This window comes from Lissotriton vulgaris, chromosome 2_1, assembly GCF_964263255.1.
Source record: "Lissotriton vulgaris chromosome 2_1, aLisVul1.2, whole genome shotgun sequence".
NCBI classification, from domain to species: Eukaryota; Metazoa; Chordata; class Amphibia; order Caudata; family Salamandridae; genus Lissotriton; species Lissotriton vulgaris.
In genome coordinates, this window is record NC_141687.1 from 1,705,515,008 (window position 1) to 1,705,538,172 (window position 23,165).

At 46.2% G+C, this 23,165-nt stretch overlaps 1 protein-coding gene across 2 annotated transcripts in view; it reads right to left on the reverse strand.

Moving 5' to 3' along the window:
• The window catches only part of MACO1 (macoilin 1), a 328,965-nt gene that overhangs the window by 213,025 nt on the left and 92,775 nt on the right, over positions 1–23,165 (reverse strand). For both annotated transcript variants that reach the window (XM_086957686.1, XM_086957687.1), the window contains exon 4: positions 5,862–5,985. In XM_086957686.1, coding sequence (XP_086813812.1) covers positions 5,862–5,985 — 124 coding nt within the window. The remainder of the gene's footprint in view (positions 1–5,861; positions 5,986–23,165) is intronic.

A 23,165-nucleotide genomic window follows, 5' to 3' on the forward strand; every position in this document is an offset into this window, starting at 1 on the left:
GCAAACAGGTCTATCGGTGGGAATCCCCATTTGCAAAAGCATGGCTGAAGAACATTGGGGTGAAACTCTCCTTCGCGGACTTGTTGTGATCTGCTCAGAAAGTCTGCAATCCGACTGCTTGTTCCCGATACATGTTCAGACGAATTTTGTGGTGTTTTGCTAACTTCTATATTTTCTAAACTAAGCCAAATAATTGGAGGAAGAGTGTACACCCTGCTTTTGTAAATAAGACATTTTTGTCATATTGTCTGTTCGAATAATTACAACTTTATGCTGTAGGTGATTTAGGAAGGCTTTGATCACTAGAGGAACAGCTTACACATCTTGCTGATTGATATGGAGATTCTTGTGTTTGGAATCCCATAGTTCCTGAATACAAAGGCTGTGGCGATGTGCTCCTTATCCTGTCAGGGATGCATCTGTTAGAATTATTTGGAGAACTGGGTCTTGAAACGGCAGCTCTCTGAATAGATTTTGTGGATTTCACCATTGCAGGGAGTAGATACGTGTTGCTGTTTACCAACACTAGATCGTGAAGTTCACCAAGTGACAGAGTTCATTGCTGGGAGAGACATTGTTGTAGAGGTCTCATATTTAGTCTGGGGACTACGTAAATACAAGATGCCATCATGCCCCGAAGTCTGAGAAATGTTTTGGCTGGAATGCGAGTTCATGTTTGAAATTGCTGAATTAAAGTTTGTGTATTGCGTATTCTGCCTGTGTTTGGGGATGCGAACACAAGATTTGTGTTGAGCATGACCCCTAGAAACGCTTGAGTAGTAGCCGTCTGTAGATGAGATTTTTTTAGGTTGACAATGAACCCTAGTTGATGTAGTACATCTAGGGTTGAGTGTTTTGTTTGCAAAGTGTGAATGTGTTTGCTTTTAGCCAGTCGTCTAGATAAGGCAAGACATGAATGTTTTCTCTGCGCAGATGTCCTGCACAACTGCTAAGCACTTTGTGAATACTCTTGGTGCTCCCAAAGAAAGAAATTTGTAGTGATGATTTCCTTGAAATAGAAATCTGAGGAATTTTCTGTATGGAGGATCATTTGGTATATGGAAATATGTGTCCTTTAGATCTAAGGTTGCCATAACGTCTCCTTTTTGCAATAAAGGGATGATCTCTTGAAGAGAGGCCATGTGGAAAGGTTCGGATATATGTAATGATTTAGTGGTCTGAGCTGTAGAATGGGCCAGAGAGATCCATCTTTTAGGGAAATAAGGAAGTCTAGTGAATATACTCCTGACTCGTGAAATTGTGGTGAAACTGGTTCTATGCTCCTTTTGGCAACAGAGCGGTTATTTCTTGTTGCAGAAGGATTTGATGTTGCATAGATAGTTTGTGTTTGAGAGGTGAAATATTTGGAGGAGTTATGAGCTCTAGACAATTATCATGTTGGATAATGTTTAAGTCTGTAACTAAATTCCAGTTTTGGAGAAATTGTTGATGAGGACCCCAACCGGTGTTTGGTGTTGTGGGGGAAAGGTAAAGGAGTCACTGCTCAGTATTGGTATTTGAGGAACGGTTTTTGTTTCCTCTGCCTTTTCCTTTAAAATGGTTACATCTGTAAGAACCTTCGTAGAAGGTTTTGTTTGCTGAAGTTTGTCACTGAGTTTTATATTGTGAACCAGAAGTATTTGTGGAAGCGGTCCTTGCCCTTGGTTTGAAATTGGGCTTATGAAAGGAACTTCTATAGGTGTTAGTTTGTAGAGATCCCATTAATTTTGCTACCTCTGTGCCCTTTTTCAGTTTCTCAAGAACTGTTTCCACCTGCGAGACAAAAAGATGTTACTTATCAAATGGGAGGTTTAATATGGTCTGTTGTACCTCAGGTTTGAAACCCCACACCCTCAACCATGCATGTCTTTTTATTAGGACAATGGTATTTATACTTCTAGCAGCAGTGTCAATTGCATCTAATGCACACTTAATAGAGTTGTTGGTGCTACGCTTGCCTTCATTAACAATCTCTTGGCCTTTTTTTCTATGCTCCGCTGGGAGGTGTTGGAGAAGCCCCTCCAATTCGTCCCAGTGGGCCCTGCCATATCTTGAAAGTAATGGATTAAACCAAGATCTTTTGACTGGGTGTGAGTGCTTGATTGGTTCAGATGCTCCGTCCATTACCACCCCCTTTTGTACCTACTCCTGTGAAGGTCTTGGTCTTTACCAGCAGGTCTTTAAGGCTACACATAAAGCTGGCCATCTCTTTGATCTAGTGATCTCCGAACCCCACCTTCTCCAGATGGGTGAGGTCCTTCCTATGGACTGGACAGACCGTTTCTTGGTGAAATTCTGTGTTAAATTTAAAACTCATCAAACCCAAGTCCGGCGTCCAATGACGGAATATGTTAGCAGAAACTGGAAGGCGCTCGCACACATGAGGAGCGACGGTCCTTTGTTTAAAATCGTGAAAAGTTTCTCCTCCGACAAAACTGTTGAGGAGAACTATGCCTCATTGTGTCTAAGGATCACTTCGATCCTGGACACCTGCGCCCCTCTTAAAAAGCATAGAGGTAAAGGATAAGCGTCTGCCCCATGGTTTAATGCCTCACTAAAAGGACTTGAAACTTGGATGTAAACAGGCTGAGAGGAGATGGAGGCATGGCTATAAGGAGACAGACAAGCTGCTGTGGAAACATAAAATTGAGGAGTATAAATATGCGATAAAAAGGACCAAGGCTGACTACTTCATCTCCATCATTTGTAATGCCTCAAATAGTGCTAGGAGTATTTTTAAATATCTTGAACAGTCTTACCAGCCCTGATTGTTCTAAGAATTAAATAGTTTCCTTTCAAGACCTTTGCGAGAATTTGGCTAGTTTCTTCCAGGAAAAGATACAATTGATTATTAATGATCTTGCGGGTGGCCAGCTGGCCGCCGGGAACCCCGTATCTGATGCCAGGTGCCCAGGAGTCCCTACTAGGGAGGAGTCGGAGGGTGTGGATAATGGCCTGGGGTGGCAGGATACTGAAACCCTATCGGAGTTCAGGCCACTCTCAGCGGAAGAATTTAATCGCATGGCACATGGTATTACATCCGGCTCCACCCTGGATCCAGTGCCACATAAGATCTGAAGATAACTCCTCCCTACCCTTCGGCTGATCTGTAATCTATCGCTGGTGAGTGGAATAGTGCCAAGACAATGGAAACAAGTGCTAGTGTACCGCTACTGAAAAAGCCGTCTTTAGATCCGGAATGTTCTAAAAATTATAGACCCATCTCCTTATTGCCGTTCCCATTTAAAATTGTGGAATGTGCTGTTGCCATCACACTTTCCGAGCACCGTGAACCACACAACTGGCTGGAAGAGGCTCAGTTCAGCTTCCGGCCGGCACATGGGACGGAGACTGCCCTGGTGACCGTCATGGATGAGCTTCAGAGGCGGGCAGGCAGGGGTCAGGCAGTTGCATTGATTCTGCTTGACCTGTCTGCTGCCTTTGATACGGTAAATCACGGCATTCTGCTGGAGAGACTTAGTGATGCTGGAGTGAGAGGCTGTGCCTTACGCTGGTTTTGTTCCTTCCTGCACAATAGACAGCAGGCATTGTCCCTCCCCCTTTTCAATAAACCTTTTCTAATGTGCGGCATGGTGTGCCTCAGGGATCGGCAATTAGCCCTATTCTTTTTTACATTTATTTAAAACCTTTGATTGCGGTCATTAAATCTCATGACATAGACAAAGTGAACTATGCTGATGATACTCAGATGTTCCTCTCCTTCGATGGAGAGGATTCAACGTCTGTGGAGGTTTTCCATGATTGCCTTAGGATACGGCCCGATGGCTCCGGGCCAACTCCTTACAATTTAATGCTGGCAAGACAGAGGTGATTGTGTGTGCTGCGAATAAAATCCCTCGTCCTCTTCCTAACAATTTCTGGCCCCGGGCTTTTCTAACACTGTGCAGCCAATAAAAACTGTCCGTAATCTAGGTATTATGTTTGATTGCAAGCTTTCCCTGGAAGCCCAGGTTACAAAAACAACAGCCACCTGTTTTGCAATCATCAGGTCCCTTCGCAAAATTTTCCCTCTTCTACCTTTTCAGGCGCGCGCCTTAGTGGCGAGGTGTACCATCCTCAGTAGGCTTGACTACTGTAATGCTCTCCTTCTAGATTCCCCTAATTTCCTACTGGACAGACTACAAAGGATCCAATCAGCGGCTGCCAGATTGGTGCTAGGTCTGTCTAGAAGGTCTTGTGCCTCTGCGGCTTTGGCAAAACTTCACTGGCTCCCCCTGAGACAGAGAGTGCACTTTAAATCGCTCTGCCTGGTTTTTAAAGCCCTTCATGGGGGCGGACCGGTGATTCTGCGCAAACAATTTGATTGGTACACTCCCTCGAGACTGCTCCGCTTGTCCTCGGCCAGACTGGTGAAGGTGCCAAGATTTAAGAAAGTCAGGTCAGGAGTGGCAGCAGCTAGACTGTGGAACAAACTCGCCTGGGAGATTAGGCAAATTAGAGAACTTCTCCCTTTTAGGAGACGTGTTAAAACCTGGCAGTTTCCCTAAGAATTAGATGGCTGCCTCTGCCTGACTCACTCCTACTCTTTAAGATGCTTAGCGCCAGGATACCTGCAAGGTGACAGTGCGCTCTACAAATTGAATAAATAAATAAATAAGAGCGTAGCTTAATGCAGAGAGAATAACTGAAATAGAATCCAAGCTCTTCTGCTTTCATGGGGATTTCAGAACAAACAAGCATTCTAACCTTGAACAGCAGGGGTGATTTCTCCATGCAAATATTTGAATGAGAACACCCCACAATCTCCTCCACTTATTCTCTAAAGATTGGAAGACCTTTAATGAAAGAGTTGCTCATTCAACCAGGATGGAGACAGAAATCACAGCTAATCTGAAATGACTTACATTTATGAAGGAAGGGACAAGGTAGCATGAGGAATGTGTTTTGCAAAATACCCATCACAGCTAGAGGCAAAGAACATTAACAGAAGGGATAGGGCGCAGACCATGATACAAATCCAACTGGATATGCGATAATTAGAGATTGACCAGTGCTATTAACTTAAAGTCTCCAATACAAAGAAAACCGGAGCATAAATAGCCTTTTTACATAAAAAATACTTTCTATGTGGCAAGGTTTATACTATATAACCATCAGGATTAAAAATAAACTGTCTTGAAGAGGAAGTTGATTAACATTGGGGCACACTTGCAGATTATCCCACTTGCAAAAGTGAGCAATGTACAGCAAGGAAAACAAAAACCAGGAAGAGGCACAACTTATTTTATCTGGTTAGGCAATAACAATGGCATGGAGAGGAGAGGCATGCAGGCGTTTATTGTGGCCAGTGCACTGTTCCTAGTACATTCATCTAGGTGACTCAGCCCACCTTTGCCAAGGATAGAGAAGACAAAGTACACTTTTATAACAGTTCTTCACTTAAAAGGCAAACAGCAAACGTATTGTGGGCAGTACAATTTTTTTCAAAAGCCCTTTAAATCTTGCCATGTCAACGAACAGGTGCAGAACATGCAAGACAAAACACACAAGGTATCCCCTAACCTTTCACATCATGGCTAAGAGAGTAGATTGTGAGCCATTAGTACGATTAGAAGAAAATACAGAAGTACATTATGAGGTTCCTTTAAGGTAGGATTGCAATGAAGATTACGTCACCTTATCTATAAGGGTTTTCTAGAAGTGACCTCCTTAAATGATCTTTTGAGTACTCGAGGGCCAATAAAGGTGAAGATTGATTGGAGAACAGTGTAACTGCCAAGTAAAATTTGGTGGTATAGCAGTAATCAAGCTGTTAAAAGGTCACTCCTGCAAACACAAGTATGTCTGATCATGTAATCAACATATGCATTTGCAGCAACAACAAAACAATTGGAACTTACCAGTGTGCAGCAAATGGACGGCAAAGGTCTACGTGAAAATTCTTTAGATCTTTAAATCTAATTGCTGCTTCGATGTAAACAAAAAGTATCCATAACGATACTGTTGGTAAACACACACCCCTTTCTGTGGGGAAAAAAAGTAGAACAAAGAGTTATTAAAACATTTATTGAAGTGGCTTTTTTAAATAAACATTTTAGGAGTTTCTTGGGATTGGTTTTTGTGAGCACTACAGACAAGCTCGATGACAGCAACTGCAAATGAATGTACTTTTTGACCTGATCTCACACACTGTTTTCGATTTCATAATGCCAGAGGCAAGTGAGATGTGCACTTTCCCACACTTATGTGTGCCTAACTTTCCTTGCTCCGAATAGCAAGGAAATATTGTGCTCCCCTACATGTGAGTGCGGAAAGTAAGAGGGAGTGAGGAAAATGCCCTGCTAACGGACGTAACTGGAAGTATCGTCACAGAGTCAAAGACAATTTATTGTTAGATGTGGCAAACTATTAGATTAGGATCCTTGAATGAAGTGCATGTAAAGGCATAGTAGAACTATTATACTACAGACTGAACATAAACCTACTTTCACAAATTTACACAAACCCATCAGTGACCAGAGTTGGGACTGAATCTAGAAATGTAAAAATTGCTCATCTGTGTTGACTTACCCTAAATAAGTAATATCGAATTTTTAATATTAATATAATATTAAGTATTTCAAGAAAGTATTGCTTTAAAAGGAAGGAATTCATTTGTATATGTTATTACAAAACATTCTGTAATTTAAAATTACATATACTTAGCCAAATTGTATGTATCAGTAAAAAATAGCGTAATTATTCTTATTACAAATAAAATACAGCACAGTCAAATGTCCATCCGAAATCCTAGAAGGTTTTAGATTGAGATGTTCGGGCTGCACTTTTAAGAAGGAATAAAAGATATCAAGTCTATGAGATTTAAAAAAAAGTTTCATGAAGACTAAGACCCCCAGGCATCAAATTTCTTTACAACTGCAGATAATGTTTAAACATTGTGGATAGAAGTTCCCGTTAGCAATATGTCCAGCCATTCAGAAATCCCTGCAGGGAACTGGTCTTTTGTTGCAGTTACCCTCCCACTTCTTGCCCCCATTTTAGCTAATAGATGCTGATTTTCGACTCCGACAGTGCACTGAGGCCCGCTAACCATACCACATGGCCAGTGCTCCTTCCCTAAAACAAGGTGTTGTCTAAATGTGCTACAACTGGCAACGTACATTAGCACCCCTGTAAGTTCCTAGTAAATGGTACCCCAGGTAGCTAGGGCAGGGTCATTAAAGAGGCTCCCTAAGGGCAGCAGCATATCGTATAGCACCCTAAGGGACCCACATTTAAATTCCACGCAGGCTGAGTGACATAGTGCTAATTATGTGCGAAAACATGACTTGATACACACCTGTGCAAGCCTCGAAAAATCATAAAACTTTTTCTAGACCTGCAGGTCTAATAACTTGACCAATCTACTCGACCTAACTGTTATGTACTTGACCCATTAACTGGTCTCAAATTGTGTGATCCTAGACAAATATTTTGTCTTATGGAGCCGCCTTTTTCTTCATTATCACATAAGAGCACCTTTAAATATGCAAGTTCACCGTTTTTGCTGTACGAAAAACTCTATATTTACTAGACTAAATGTCGGCTCCATGTATAATAAGAATCATGTCCACATATAGGGTACACATGATCCCTGGCTTACCTCTTAGTTCACCAATTGCATTGTCATCTGGTCGGGAGCAAGAGGATTTCGCAGATCATGTTTAAAAACTCACTTTTCATAAATATATTACTAAAACATAATGTGGTAGTGCACTGTCATGTACAGATAGCACATTTTCCATTAAAATGGCCACAAAACATTCCCACTAACATGTAGTTTTACTGATAAAACTACATAGCTCATAAAAAATGTTTGGAAATTAGGTTTCAGCAAGAATATTTAAAATTTGTACATCACCAAGTAAAGTGTTCTTATTTTTTTTAATCCTATAAGAATCTTTTTTCCACCGCAATTATAAAATTGTGCCTTCATAACTTGTGGAAAATATTTGAAATATTTGTTAACAGGTCACGTATTAGTTATTTCAGTGTTGTGTTAGAAAAGTCTTGCAGCCTTTATTTCACATACTTTGCACAGAGCGATTGTCACATAGTTCACTTTACAAAGTCCTCTAACTTCAGTCACAGAAAGAAAAGTAAATTTAGGAAGACAAACTGACTTTTGACCTCCGTCTTTGAAAGCTGAACAAATGTGACAAGATGAGATTTAAAGTCATCTTTATTGCTCATTCACTTTGTGAATATCTGTTGTCAGCTCACCAGAACTGAGAGTAGGCTCTACAAAAGATAGCTCATCCTGATTAATCTGACTCACCACAGCGGAGTGGGCAAGTGGATTTTTCGAGCACTGCTGTATGTTATGCTAAAGTCACTGCATCCAATATAAGTAAGTCACCCCTATGGCAGCAGGCCTTTGAGCCATAAGGCAGGATGCATTATATTTTATGTGAGGACATCTCTGCATGAGCAGATATGCCCCTGTGATGTCTGGCTCTATTACTAGATATTACAAGTGAGCAGAGAGGCCATCTTAAAGTATGTACTGGGCAATAGGTTAAAACATGTTCCCCAGCTATATAATGGTTTCACTGAAACATATGGTGTTTGGCATCAAACGCCTCATATTAATAAACCCACACTGATTCCAGTGATGGATTTATTAACACATGCACCCAGAAGGCACCTTAGCGGTGCTCCCTGAAAACCTATCAACTGTTAGTGTGCTGATGGACTGCTCTTAGCCAGCCTGCCGCCACAGACGAGTTTCCAACCCCCAGGGGTGAGGGTCTTTGCTCTAAGGAGGTCAGAAACAGTCTGCTTGGGCAGAGGGTGTTTACACCCCCTCCCACATGATGACCTGCATATTAGCATTCCATGGCACGGGAATTCACTGCCTTTATTATGCGAATCTCGCTACCCTCACAGGAGAGAATACCGACCCCCCTGCCCTGAGTTATGTTTAGGTGCATCTTTTTGGAATACCAACACAGATAGTTATCTTTACAGTGTGCAACGACCAAACTTGCCACATTAACTTTATGAAATAATAATTGCTAGTAACTGGTGCAAGGGTAGTGGAAAACAGTCTATGGCATGCTGCTAAGGCTACTTAAGGTACCCAGCCTGTTAGCAGTACTTTCCTGTCCTAGGTAGGGTAACATTTTGAAGTTGCCACTACCACAATACACATGCTGCCTTTCCTTGCTTAAGGTGTGCATAATATGTATGGGTGCTTCCCATATTATCCATCCTGATTGATCCCACTAACTTAACCAGACGTCGATGTGATTAGAGTGCCCTTAGAGTCCAAGAAGTATGTTACTGGAAGAAGCACGCGCAGGCAGAGAGAAGGGCGGAGGGGGGTTGAGTGGAAAGGGTGAGATGTGGGGTGCTGAGTTGACCTATGGGTGGTGGTGGTGAAGATGGGGGTTGACTGTAGAGGAGGGTGAGCCGTGAGTGAGGAGGGCGGGGGTAGAATGTGAGGAAAGTGGAGTTTAGAGCTGTCTGTGGGAGGGGGGGTGGTATGTGAGGAGGGTGGTTTGTGAGGAAGGTAGGGAATAGAACTGTGAGAATAGTGGGGTGTGTAGTTTGGGGGTCCGTGAGGGTGGGGGGTGGTCTGCCAGTAGGCAGCAGTGGTAGGCCTGGAGGACGGGTGGGTGAGAGAGGGTAGAGTGGATAGGTTGTGAAATGTGGGGAGGGAGAAGAGCTGTCAGAAGTGTGGGGCGGGCTGTGAGTGAGGAGGGAAGGGTGGGTTTTGAAGGGAGTGGGAGCTGTGCTGTGGAAGAGCCAGTGACTCCTCGACTCGGGGCTTTGTGGCGCAGTCTATGTCTTTTTCTGACTCAAGTGCAACCTTCCTGCTGAACGAGGTAAGGCTGAGCTCCCCTGGTGATAGACAGAGGTTGGGGTAATAAAGCGGGAGGGGCCAGGAAAGGGCAGCAGCTGTAGTCTGTTCGCCCCTCTCTGCTGTCAAAATGCTAGCCCTTTGTTTTGAGGTATGCACCTCCACTCCCCCATCTCCTTTGAAACGCCCCTCCTCCCCCAACACACACACACTCCGACTGATAGCCATTAGTCTGAGCTGAATTTCATATAAAATATGCCGCTCCTCAACCGAAAATATCTGAAATGACAGCGACCGCTGGAGGGCAGGAGACAAAGAGGGTGGGGGCAGAGGTTGGCAGTGGGCAGCCCGGGGCAAACCTGGCGGAGGGAGTCCATGGGCAGGAGCATAGTCTGGTGTGGTAGACAGATCACCTCAGATGGAGGGGTCCAGGGTCCGACCGAGACAGTGGAGGGGGGCGGGGCGAGCATGGGCTGACAGGAATCTTGGGAAATGGCGCTAGGTTCGCAGCCCAGATATTTATAGAGGGGAAGGGTCTGACATACGATTTCAACAGGAGGCTGGAAATTGCTGCGGATAGAGGGACGTGGATAGACAAGACTCAGTTGGGACGTGGACAGACAGGCCCGGATGGGGGGAGAGAGCGACCATGAACAGGCAGAAGACCATTGGAGGGTTGCTGGAGAAGGGCAGGGTTTGACAAAGAGACAATGACAGACAGAACACCAGTAGAGGCAGTATGGGCAGGACGGTGGAATCAGGGATTAGCCGATTGCAGGAAACAGCGTGTGACAGAGGCGGGTAAAGACAGAGCTGAGGAGGGCCCGGGGCGGGAGGAAGGGCCAGCGAGGAAAGGGGCAGGCGTGTGAGGGCTCTAGTTGATTGAATGGCGGGTGGGGGAGGGGGGCATGTTGAATCACAGATAAACAGAAACACTAGGTTGTAAAAGGTAAGGCCGAAAGAAGGAGATGGAGACAGACAGGCGCTGAGGGAAGGGGAGGGGCAGACAAAGATTGGCAACAGGCACAGTCAAACTCATGCTGACTGACGACCGTAGTGAGGAGCTGACATTCACTTTCAAAGAGGGTGGGCAGCGCACCAAATCCCGCCAGAATCACTTACAAACACCACAAGTAGGCACAGGAGGACTGCAAAAAAGCGACAGACATGGACAGGCACTAAAAGCTCTGATAGAAACCGACAGAGAGGCCCCGACATGCAGCTAGAGACAAGCCCTAGCAGACGCTCACTGACGGACACCGTCAGGGCCCCAGAAACAGCCACAGATAGAGTGCAGGACAGGGATACGACTCCAGGATGGGAGGGTTTGCCTAGAGTGCTTTTTGTTTTCCTCACTTTCTGCTCCTCTTGCCACCAGCCGTTCCAAAAATTAAACTCAAATACTTTCCATATGCATGTGTCTTTGAGAGATGTGGCCTGAGTCCCCACTAGGCACTACACACAAACCACAGGCTCAGCCGCTTTCCAATCATGGCTCTAATGCAGCTCAGATTCCGGTGGCCCTCTGGAAAGCTTCCTGACCAATACACACCCCAAATGTGTGCCTTCAACCCCAGGGGAGTGCCGCCTTGTAGCTCCTGAGAGGGTGAGGGCGCGAGGACCCTCTTCTCAGAGGCTCCTTCGCCGCGCTGTGGGCAGTGCTCAGCTCGACGTCTCCTCAGCGTTACCCGCGCGTTCCGAAGAGGGCTGGAGTGCTGCCAGGTGCGGACTGTGTCAAAAACACACTGCACAAACTCCTAGATACATGGAATAGGCAGGCACGCTTGGCCCTGGAGACGTGTTGATGAATAATGCCTCCTGTGAGCGACAGACGGCAGGGCGGGAGTGCTCAAGGAGGCACCGCGAAGAAGCATATTTCCCTCCACTCGGATGAAAGCGCACGCGGCTAATAATTTGCCCAAAGACAAGGAGCGCGCTTATGGGCGACTCGCTGCTTACTAAGAGCGACGAACACGCTTGGTAGCACTGGCCGAACAACTGGAAAACTTCAAATTACGCTAAGAGGCTGAATTAAAACAAAACGGGTAAAGGCAGAGCGAGAGTAAGAAAGGAATATTAAAAGAGAGGAAAAGAGTAGAGGCAGCGAGAGTGGCGAGAGGGAAAGATGGACTATGAGAGAAAATGAACAGGGAATCGAAATCAGTGGTGCGTGCACGCGCACCACAGAGGAGCAGGAATCGAAACCAGTGGTGCGCGCGCACCAGAGGAGCAGGGGGTAGGGAGCGAAGCAGTGCGCGTACGCGCACTGCTGCGCGTGCTAGCCACGGACGGGAATGGGCGGAGCAAAGGCGGGACATGCACCCACCTTTGCCTAATTGCATGCCTTATTTCTGTAAAAAAAAAAAAAAACGCGCAAGCCAATAGCAGCGGGTGAAAGCTAGATGACACGCACGACCGTGTGGTCAGCTTTCAGACCCCGTTCAAGAGGTCCTGCGCTGCGCGAGCAGTGCTGCGCACTGCAACGCTAGGCGCAAGACCTAAAAAGATCTGCCAAAATGAATGTGAACCGTTTCATACTTCAATGAGAAGGACAGATAAGCGCAACTTTCTTGCCACACTGGCCAATGAAGAAACACACATTTTAGTGCAAATTACAAATGGCAGGCTCATCAAGGCTGCACAATTCCCAGACTGCAGTGTAAGACAACCTCACGTTTGTCCTTATGAATCTACCTTCCAAAGCCATCAACAGAGGGGAGGGCGTCAGAATAAATGGCATTTTTAACATGAACTGCTAGAACTGTTTCGAATGTGTGCACCTTTCAAACATATTGAAAAGGACTGGAATTGGAAATAAAGAAACAGAGAGAGAAATTTCCTTACAGTGGAGAAGGAAGGCATCCACCAGAGATGGCCAATGAATACACATAAAAAATGAAGAATAACATGCTCTTTTTCCTTGAAGTATTGGTGTTCTCCAAGCCTTTAATGGTCCATTGTGAGTGCCCTTATTAAACATACAATTTTTCACGCTCGATCTACAGAGGATATATTCAAAGCCAGACATTGTGAATCTCTTTCAGGAAGTTATAGGTACATGGAAAAATAGACTTTATTTTCTCCAACACATGTAAGAGAGATCGGGAGTTAGCGCTGTTCGGGTGTGAGCATTCAAACGCTAGGTTCTCCAACCCTTTGAATAGCCTTAGGCTAGTAAGAAGAAACTTAAAAAGCAGTGCTTCTGCGCATCGCTAGATGGCCTGTGTGGCTCTGCACCGAGTAAGTTTCCCTTCAGCAGCGATGAACAGAGCTGTAAATAAGCACCAAACTTGCACGCTGACATCAATTTCTTCTGCAAGTTTGCCCACACTGTCACACACAGAACGGGTCAGTAAACTGGAAGGACCAGTGAAGCAGGCTCCTACATTGGGACCTTTTTAGAAGGAAAAGGAAACCATTCCACAGAATGGGGAGGATGGTGATTAATCTGCAGGTAGATAGATTATCCACCTAAAAGAGTATTACCAAAAGTAAGTAACAGGTTTTTCTGATAGATACTTCTTACAGCACATTCCTCATCTTGTGAACAGATCTCAAAACAATTCCTCCTAAGGTAGTGGATCTATGACTACTGACTCAGATTGAAAGGTCCTGCAGGACCAAATGGAAAAAATGCCCATTCCAACAGACTTGGCTGTAGTACTTTGTGAAAGAGTGCACCGAGGTCCCCATAGCAGCCTGGCACATATCCAGGACAGACACTCCGTGTGCCAAAGCAATGGCAGTTGCCTTGGCTCTGGTGGAATGACCCCTCAGAACTTGTAGAGCCTGCTTCTTAGCCAATAAGTAGTAGATCTTCCTAGATCTTTCGACTTTCTTATATATAATCAGTCCTTTATGTTAAACTTTTCTGGTTTCAGGCTTCCCCAGGTAAAAATTACTATTCCCTGCCCTCCCTGTCGATGTACTCTACCGCGCCGTAAACATGATGGAAAAATACTTGTTGTGAATTTATAACATACAACTCTACATTCGCCACATATAAAAGATGTTCACATAGGGAAAATGTTCACATAGGGAAAATGTTCCAAAAATACTTAAATCATATCCATAAGTCGTTTAAAGTCAAATGTTCACTCGCAAGTTTTTTCTTTCCCTTTGATGTGCAAGTTCACGTGTGTTCTCATATCCATTCTTAGTTTGTTGTCAAAGGGTCTTATCAGTGGGTGCTACTTGCTGGTACGGCAGAAGATTCAAATTCGTTCATTAGAGATAGCGGTGCACTCCTTGTTTAACAATTTACTCCTTATTTAACCACATTTTTCCGCTCTAAAGTATGTTGCGTGCTCCCTGGAGTACGTGATCTGCCCCATTTCACGTCGATAATTTGCAACAACAGGTGGAGCAATGTGTCGGTAAACTACGCCAGTGAGAGAGAACCGCAGCGGCAAACAACAATGTGGAATGGAGTCGTAAGGTATGAGGTTTAGTGAACGAATGCTGGGGTAACATCAGCCTGTCATGGGGCAGCGAAAAGATCAGTAAAGAAGGTTAGAAGTTTGGGGTGTCTTCCACGGTCATGATGTTTGAAACTATATAACAATCACGCTGGCTAAAGGATTCGCTAGGTTTAATTACGGGAGCGTTCAGCTTCGGTTGTAGAGGGAAAGCGCTGGGCATAGGCTAACATTCAGAACACAACATGACATTGGGGGAATGATAATGGAATGAGTTTACCATAGAGATTTAAGGTCGGATTTTAACAGTAATAGTTTTACTTTACAGAGAACCCCTGACGAAGGGCTTTACATAGTCTGAAATGCATTGGGATACATTAGCACCTACAACCTATGATGTTTTATGTTTTACGGTGTGCCCGGAAAAAGGCCTGGACAGGCATATCAGAGGCATAAGAAGTGGTTTTAAAACATAAGCCAATCACGTGTGTAAACAATAATGAAAATAAAACCAGATGGAGAAAATAATTTTGGATTACAAGGAGTACTTATTTTCAAAAGCGATTAGGTTATTCATAAAAAACAAGTGATTTTCACGATATCAGCTGTGCGCCTGGACTGGAGTGAAACACTGCTCCACTTGTTGTGGCTAAGAGATTGAGCCAGGGCTCTCCCCATTGTTGGAAGACATCCTGCAACACCTTCGGGGGCAACTGCTATTCATAATCTGCTAGACATCTCCAGCTGAGTTTGTCTACCCTGACATTCAACAATCCACCAGGTGGTTCATGACCAGGGAGATGCCCCGACAACCCAGTCAGTTCCAGAGACACAGAGTCTTCTGGCACAGGATCCAGGACCTCACCCTGCCCAGAGTGTTGCAGTACTACATGGAGGTGGTGTTGTCCACAAGAACCTGCACCAGCCTCGTCCTGATGGCTGGCAGGAAGGACTTCAAAGACAAGTGAATTACCCACAGTTCCAGCAAACGGATGTGGAGGCAGGTATCCACCTGACACCAGAGTCCTCTGATCTGCACCCTCCCAGATGACCTGCCCAACCCAATAGTGATGCTCTGTTACCACAGTCACGTCTGGGTGGGATAGGGAAAGGGATCTGCCGCTAGTCCAACTGCGGTCAAGCAGCCACCATTTCAGATCTTTCGGAGTCTTTACCAAAACCTGGATGGAATCGGACAGGTTCCCCTGTTGTCGAGGCCAACAAGACGTCAGGTCTCACTGCAAAGCTAGCAGGTGCCATCTGGCATGGTTGAAAAGAAGGAATCATGTAGACCAAGGAGCCTCAGAGCAATCCTCACAGAGATCCAGGACACAGGCTGAAACATCGGTATCACAGTAGAATGTCCGGTCTCGTTGATCCGGAGGGAATACCCGAAAGTGCAATGTATCCAGGCTAGGTCTGATAAAAGCATTTGAAGTACACATGTGACTTTGGCAGGTTGATGGAAAGCCCAAATTACATAAGAAGTTTCACTGTTGTCTGAAGGCGAGCTTGCCTTCAAAAACCAGGATTAGAGTTTGGGGAAAAGTGGTACTCCAGACCTCTGAAGATGGGCAGCGGCCATCCCCTTTGTGAACTCTTCAGAGGCACCGGTGAGGCAGAGAATTCAAATGGTTGCCGCCCATCTTGAAATGAAGGCATTGTCTGTGAGCCTACAGGACGTAGATAAAAAAAATAAGCATCCATACAGTCTCCTTGATCTAGGGCAGATTGAACTACAGCCAGTGTAAGCATCTTGAATTTGTCTTTTTGCAAGAAGGTATTAAGTGGGTGTAAATCAAGAATAGGGGGAGCGCCTGGGCCGCAGTCGCTAAAACGAAAGCAACTTCATCTTGCTTTTATCACAACATATGAACAAAATCCTACAGCACTAATACATGCTAGAGCTTCAATGACTACCAATAAAGGCTAATTGCAGAGACCGGTTCTGGCTGGCATAGAAAGACTAGGGAGAGAGATATGATGTTCTCATTCTGGTATTTTTCAAGGATGCATATATAGTGGGAAGTATGCACAGTTTAATAAATCTTACCAATGTACCAGGAGGGAGTTGCTACACATTGAATGATCGCACACCCGTTTGTCTTGCCTGAGAACTGAGCCCCTTAGGTAAATTTCTATTGCTGAACGAGGCTTTATCTACCTGTGTCTAGAGTATTTTGTTGGTGCTCTTGGAGTTTCCATGTCATTTAGCTGAATAAAACCCAACTTTCAAAGAATGATCCTGCTCTTGAATTTTATTTAATATTCAGGCGTTGACAAGAGGACAAAGGTATCTATCCTGCCTCGGCACAAGGAAGTCGCAGGAAAAACACCCTGTCCCCACTTCTGAGGCCAACACCGTATCTATGGCTCCTTCGGCCACAAGGCCTGCTCCTACTGATGCATGCTAAAACAGACAGGTTGTCCTCCAGGAGCTCCTATCATGCTCTCAGTTGTAGGTGTGAAGGGTTGAAAAGAAATGGCTGTGTATAACCCTGCTGAATGATTGGAAGGGGCCATTTGTCAGACGCAATGTTGTGCTACTCCTGGAGGGAAGAGACAGACTCTGCTTTCACACAGGGGTTGTGTACCACTAAGGAAGCAGAAAAGAGGTTTTGAGATTGTTGACGTAGTGACAGGGGACTAAGAACTACTCTGTACCAGATGGCCTTGATGAGGTCTGTTGAGGCCATGACAGATCTCAAAAGACCTGCTGTGCGAGCCATGTAGCCTGGTAATCTTGATAGGCCAAATCTCTGACATATCCTTGAAAAGGGTGGAACTGTTGGGGAGAGTGCCGAAGAGATGCCAAAAGACCCAAGCAGCTTGCTGTGGCCTAGCTCTCCTTAAACTGTGCCAAGATCGAGTCTGCTTTTTCAGGAGTCACCAAAAGGCTTGTCCAAAAAGGATAGCTGGCTGCCCCCAGATAAACCAGTGGCCAGTATCCATGCTTTGTGTCAAAGTATCAACTGTCCAAATAGCCTACCTAAACAAAGCAGTGAAGTCTAGGCATGATCGGATGACAAACTTGGCAGCGTCCTGGCTATTCTAAATGCTTTGGGCCAAGGAAGCCTGAAAGTCTTCTCGGGCTGCACAAGCAATTAGAATGTGCCCCCCACCATGAACATAGTTGCTATCCAGGTTATAATTTCAGATGCTACATTGATGTGATCAATGATGTCACAGAGGGGGGGCGTGGCTAGGACGCCGATGGTGGAGGCGGCGTGAGCGCTTAGCTCCGGGCCGGATCCCGCCAATTATCCTGCAAAATCGACCTGTGGTGCAGCCGTTTTCACATCTACGGGTGTCTGAACATTCGGTGACCCTTCTGTCCAGCGGTGGGGCTCCCTGAAAAGCGAGGAGTGCAGTTACGGTGATTGTTGCTGAGGCTGCGTTCGACACTGGAGCGGCAAGATGGCGGCGGTGCTCGATGCCTGAGACCGAGACGGAAGGCCCCGGGTGTGTCGAATTTCCTACGCTTGCAGTGCAACTGAAGGCGCAGACCACACTGGAACCGGTGACGGCGAGACCCACGGCTATAAGAATCTCCTATTGATCGGCAACCAGGCACTTCGAACTTTTATCGGAACGAGGCCTCCGCTCTTCAAATCCAAAATGGCGCTGAATTGTTGAGCGGCCTGCATCGAAGGACAAGTGCAATCCAGCCTGGATACAGAGAGCGCGGCGCTGATACCCCACTGGGGGACATCCCACAGACCGGACCCGATCAGCTGGGATATCTACCGCCCAGCGGAAGGCGGCCATTTTGGGCTGTCGAGCGGACTGCCTACTAACATGCCAGCGGCCTAGGGTGTGGCTGGTGTACCAGAGGAGCCCCTGTCTGTGCTGAGAAGCAGCTGGTAAGCGAATCCCCGCCGACCAAGGGAGTGCTGGACCCACAGTATATTAGTTGAGGGTGCGGACCGCAGGCCGTGGAAGTTGATCCTGGAACTGGTATTCCAGCGGGCCACTGACCCGCTATCCCTCCTCCCCTCGAAGAGTGGTACAGCTGACGACTAGCTGGTGGTGGCCGATGACTTGTTCGTACTTGGGTGATAGGCTCAGTGGCGATGAAACCTAAAGGCAAGACTGAGTAAGCGGCGACGGTGGATGGAGCCAGAAGTGGTGACGTAGATGCGGAGACCACGCCGGCGGAAAAAAGGCTGGCTGACCGTCTAGATAAAATTCTGGAAGCAATTGAAGCGACGAAAAATTCCCTGCACCAGGATATTTCGCAAGTAGCTACAGGACTGGGGCTCCTGAGAGCGGACCATGCGAAGCTAGTGGACAGGGTCAAGGATGCTGAATCCACAATATTGGAACTGAAACCGGCGGTGGTGACGGTGGAACGCAAGCTGGAAGATGCACTGCAACGTTTGACGACACTGGAACGGAGGGCGGAGGATTCCAAAAGTCGCAATCGACGAAATAATGTAAGGGTGGTGGGTCTGCCAGAGAAAAATGAAGGAACAGACATGATGACATACCTAGAAGAGTGGTTCAAATCAAGGGTGGCGCCTGAGGGCCTATCTGCTTTCTTTACCCTGCTTTCTTTACAGAGTGCCGGCCAAGCCACCCCTGCAGGGTCGCCCCCCCTCGACCTGTGGTGGCAAGGGTGCTTCACTATAAAGACCGGGACTTGTTAATCCAAAATGCACGGTCGAACGGGCCCTTTAAAGTGGAGAACTGCTCGGTGACATTATTTCCGGACTATACTCAAGACATCCAGAGGCGTAGAGCCTCCTACTTAGCGATTAAAAAAGAACTGTGAGAAGAAGGCATCCAGTATTCGCTGCTATTCCCGGCGAAGCTACGAATCATCGTGGATGGGGTGACGCAGTTTTTCTTAACGCCGGATGAAGCTTGGTCATGGCTGGAGACATATAGAGAGGGAACGGACCGCAGAACACGAGGGCCCGGTGCACAATATAAGCAACCGAGAATGCGCCAGTCACAGAGGATCCGGAACAGAGGAAACGCTAAAAAAAGGATCCCAGTCCACGCAGTTAGCGGCGGATAAACAGGCCGCTGCTGCGTTGACTGGATCGCAGACGGAGAACTCGACTAGAGGCACGGACTCTGAGGAGGACAAGCGTCATTCGGGACCTGAGTTTTCGGACACGGACAGTATCAAGGGCCCGGAATTGACATCCAGGCTGGCTGACGAACTGTAACTTTCGCCAATTCTGCAAGGGTAAATACTGTTGTTCAGGAGGAGCGTCTGCTGCACTAGTGGGGGACCCTCATGAATATTTGGCTGCACCTTAAACTGTGGGGATTACGGGCGGGGGGTTGAGATGCGACCTGCCTCATGTCGGGCCCACGCTACCTCCCTGTAGCCCTTAAGGAGTCCTGTGGTGGTGACTGCGGGATAGTAGTGTGTGTTTGTTGTGGAGGTTTGGATGGGGACTGATAACGTGTTATTGGGACCTGGGAGGGGGATGGGTGTTGAGTTACAAAGTTTGGGGGTTCGGTTTATAGCTCTTGGTGTGGGCTAGCAACAATGGAGTGGGGAGAGTTTGTTGTGCCTTATCAATGGGGACATTACCTGAACTGAAATGTATTACCTGGAACGTGCGTGGATTGCATACTATGTCCAGACGCCACAAAGTGCACGCTTATTTGGTAAGGCGGGGGATCCACATTGCGTTGCTTCAAGAGACCCATTTGACTAAGCAAGAATGTACCGCATTACAAAGGAGATGGAGAGGGCAAGGACTTATTCAGCGTATGCAAGAGGGGCTCTGGTATGGGTGAGAGCGGGGACTCCTTTCCAGATGACGAACACTGTGATAGATCAGGAGGGCAGATATGTGGTGGTGGAAGGGAGATAGTGGGGAAGAGAAGTGGTGCTCTGTAGTGTTTATGCTCCAAACACGGAACAACCCAGGTTTTTGGATAAATTGTCTGGTTCGTTGGCACATGCTCTAGCTGGTACGGTGATAATGGGAGGGGATTTTAATTCAATAACTGATGTGCTGCTTGATAGGTCACACCCACCATTGGTTGATTCCTTGGTCCGTAGAACAGCGAGACAGAGGACAGACTGGCAGGAGAAATGGGGGTTACTGGATATTTGGAGAGGGCACCACCCAGACAACAGGGACTACTCTTTCTTCTCTGCACTACACGAATTACACGTTAGGATTGACACGATCCTCTGTAGTCGGGAGTTGGCTCCCTTGGCGATCCGCTCAGAGTATTTGGCCAGGACGTTGTCGGATCATAACCCTCAGGTGGTGGCGTTTCAATGGCAACAGGAGAGAACTGCGATACCCGCTTGGCGGTTGCGACCGGACACCCTGGAGGATCTGATCTTTAGTACCAGGGTACAGGAAGGGATTGATAACTATTTTACGATGAATGAGGGTACAGCGACGTCTAGAGGGGTGGAATGGGACGCCTTCAAAGTAGTGATGAGAGGGCTCTGTATTAGTAACCATTCGGGATAGCGGAAGGTGGTGCTGGCTGATGTAGCGAAGGCAGAAGAGGGTCTGAGGGAGTTGGAAATCCAGAGACCTGAGCAGCTGGGGGTGCAGGAACGATTGATGGAAGCCAAGGAGCGAGTGGCAGCAGAAACGGAGAGGTTGCGCTGTTTCGATTATAAGCAATACATGGTGAAAGTCCATGCGGAAGGGGACAAAGTGGGAACGCTTCTAGCAAAATTGGTATCACCAGTGTTGGGGGTTGCTCGGTTTTACATATTAGAACTGGCGCAGGGGAGGTGGTGTACTCCCAGTCGGAGATCCTTTCCTGTTTTTTGGACTACTACACGTCATTATATAGTAGTCATCTGGAGGCTGAGGAAGCAGAGATAGTGGAGTATTTGCAGGGGACCCCGCTGCCGCAGCTGGAGAAAGAAGATGCAGAGGGGTTAGGCGGGAAAATACGATTGGAGGAGGTGCGCGGGGCAATTAAGCACATGGCCAGGAACAAGACGCCAGGGGTAGATGGGCTCCCAGTAGAATTTTATGCAAAATATGTGGACGTCCTGGCTCCACGATTAGTGGAGGTCTATAATGAGGCTGTGGAGAAGGGCCACCTGCCGCAATCTATGAGGGAAGCATTAGTGATCCCCCTATTAAAGTCCGGAAGAGAGGGTAGCGACGTAACCTCATATATATATATATATATATATATATATACGATTCACAGTCCTGCTCCGCTACATCAGCACATGGAAAAACTCCAATCTGCATAGACGAACCCACAGGTACAGACCACTCCACAGCGCAAAGAGTGTATTCACAGAAGTTTATTTACACGCAATCGCCAGCATGACGCGTTTCGGTCACTAAACGGTGACCTTGATCACATGCCTGACAAAACCAATGAAATTGCTTATAAGGGGTGACCAATTAACACAAAAAGCGGGGCAAACAGATTAATGGAAACTGAAAAAATACTGCATTGTAGTTCATCCAAAGTGCAAGAAACCTGAACGATATTTACAACGGTATAAAAATAAAGTATATACAATTAGAAATGGGTCTAAATGTACATATACCGAGATATATATGCATATATACAATGAAATCACTGTTTTATACAAATATTTAACAATATTTACAAATGGCAAATTTTGTTATTCTCACCATCGTTCAGATATATATATGTCTGATGCTGATTCAAAATTTAGAATCCTTAGTTCATAGGATGATAGTGTAAAATTCATTGTTCACCACTGTAAGTTGCCCGCTAAAGTGCTAGTGTTAAAAAAGAAATTCCCACATAGCAAAACCCAAGTGCAAAAAAATAATAATTAAAGTGCCCAAGTGCAGATACAGCCAACTTAGGAGTCAGGTCCCTGACCCCTAATACCTCATAAACGGCTGGCCAAAATATTGAGAGGTGAATAAGGAAATTGATAAGAAGGAAACTCAAGTTGGGCCATGTTACACCCTGTTAGGAGGTTTACATGTTAATAACCACTTTTTAAAGACTACCCAGGAACCCCATCTGAACACCGTGGCTGCCAAGAACAAAAAACTAGTATCTTCCAATATTTATGTATGTTTCAAAAAGTGTGGGGAAATCATATTAGGACATAGTGCCTTAGCAATACCCCATATATATATATATATATATATAATGCTAATGGTTGACTATAAAATACTGAGTAAAGTATTGGCCACAAGACTATTACCCCATATGACTACCTTGGTGCACGTGGACCAGGCAGGGTTTATTCCGACTCGGAATACCTCGACTAACATACGTAGATTGATACGGGTGTTGGAATGTGGATTAGAGGAGGGCATGTCCCCGGCTGTCTTATCGGTGGACGTAGAGATTCTTTTGAGAGCCTGGAATGGCTCTACCTAGATAAAGTGCTGGAGAAGTTTGGACTGGGGGAACGATTTAGGAAATGGACAGCCATTTTATATTCATTAGCGACGGCTAGGGTGCGACTGGGGCCTGTTATTTCGGCGCAATATCCGGTGCAAAGGGGCACAAGACAGGGCTGTTCACTCTCACCTCTGCTGTTTGCGCTGGCAATCGAACCTCTAGCGGCTCGTGCTAGAACGGGGGAATCCTATAGCGGCATTGTCTGTGGTGGGGTACCTTACCATATATCGCTATACGCGGACGATCTGCTTCTGTTCTTGGAAGACACAAATGTGGCTCTTCAAGGAGCGGTAACCCTGTTGACGAATTTTGGGGCACTTTCGGGCCTCAGGGTCAACTGGGGTAAGACATGTATATTTCCTCTGAGAGCAGATATGCAGCACCCGCTACTACCCCCAGGTCTGATATGGGAAAGGTCGTGTTTTACTTACCTGGGGGTCCGGATCTACCATGACTCGGAGACCATGCTAGAGGGGAATGTGGGCCGCTGTATCAGAACTTTTAGGGGCTGTATATCGTTCTGGGCTACGTTGCCTCTTTCGGTGTTGGGGAGAGTGGCACTGCTTAAGATGGTGGCTCTACCTCGCCTC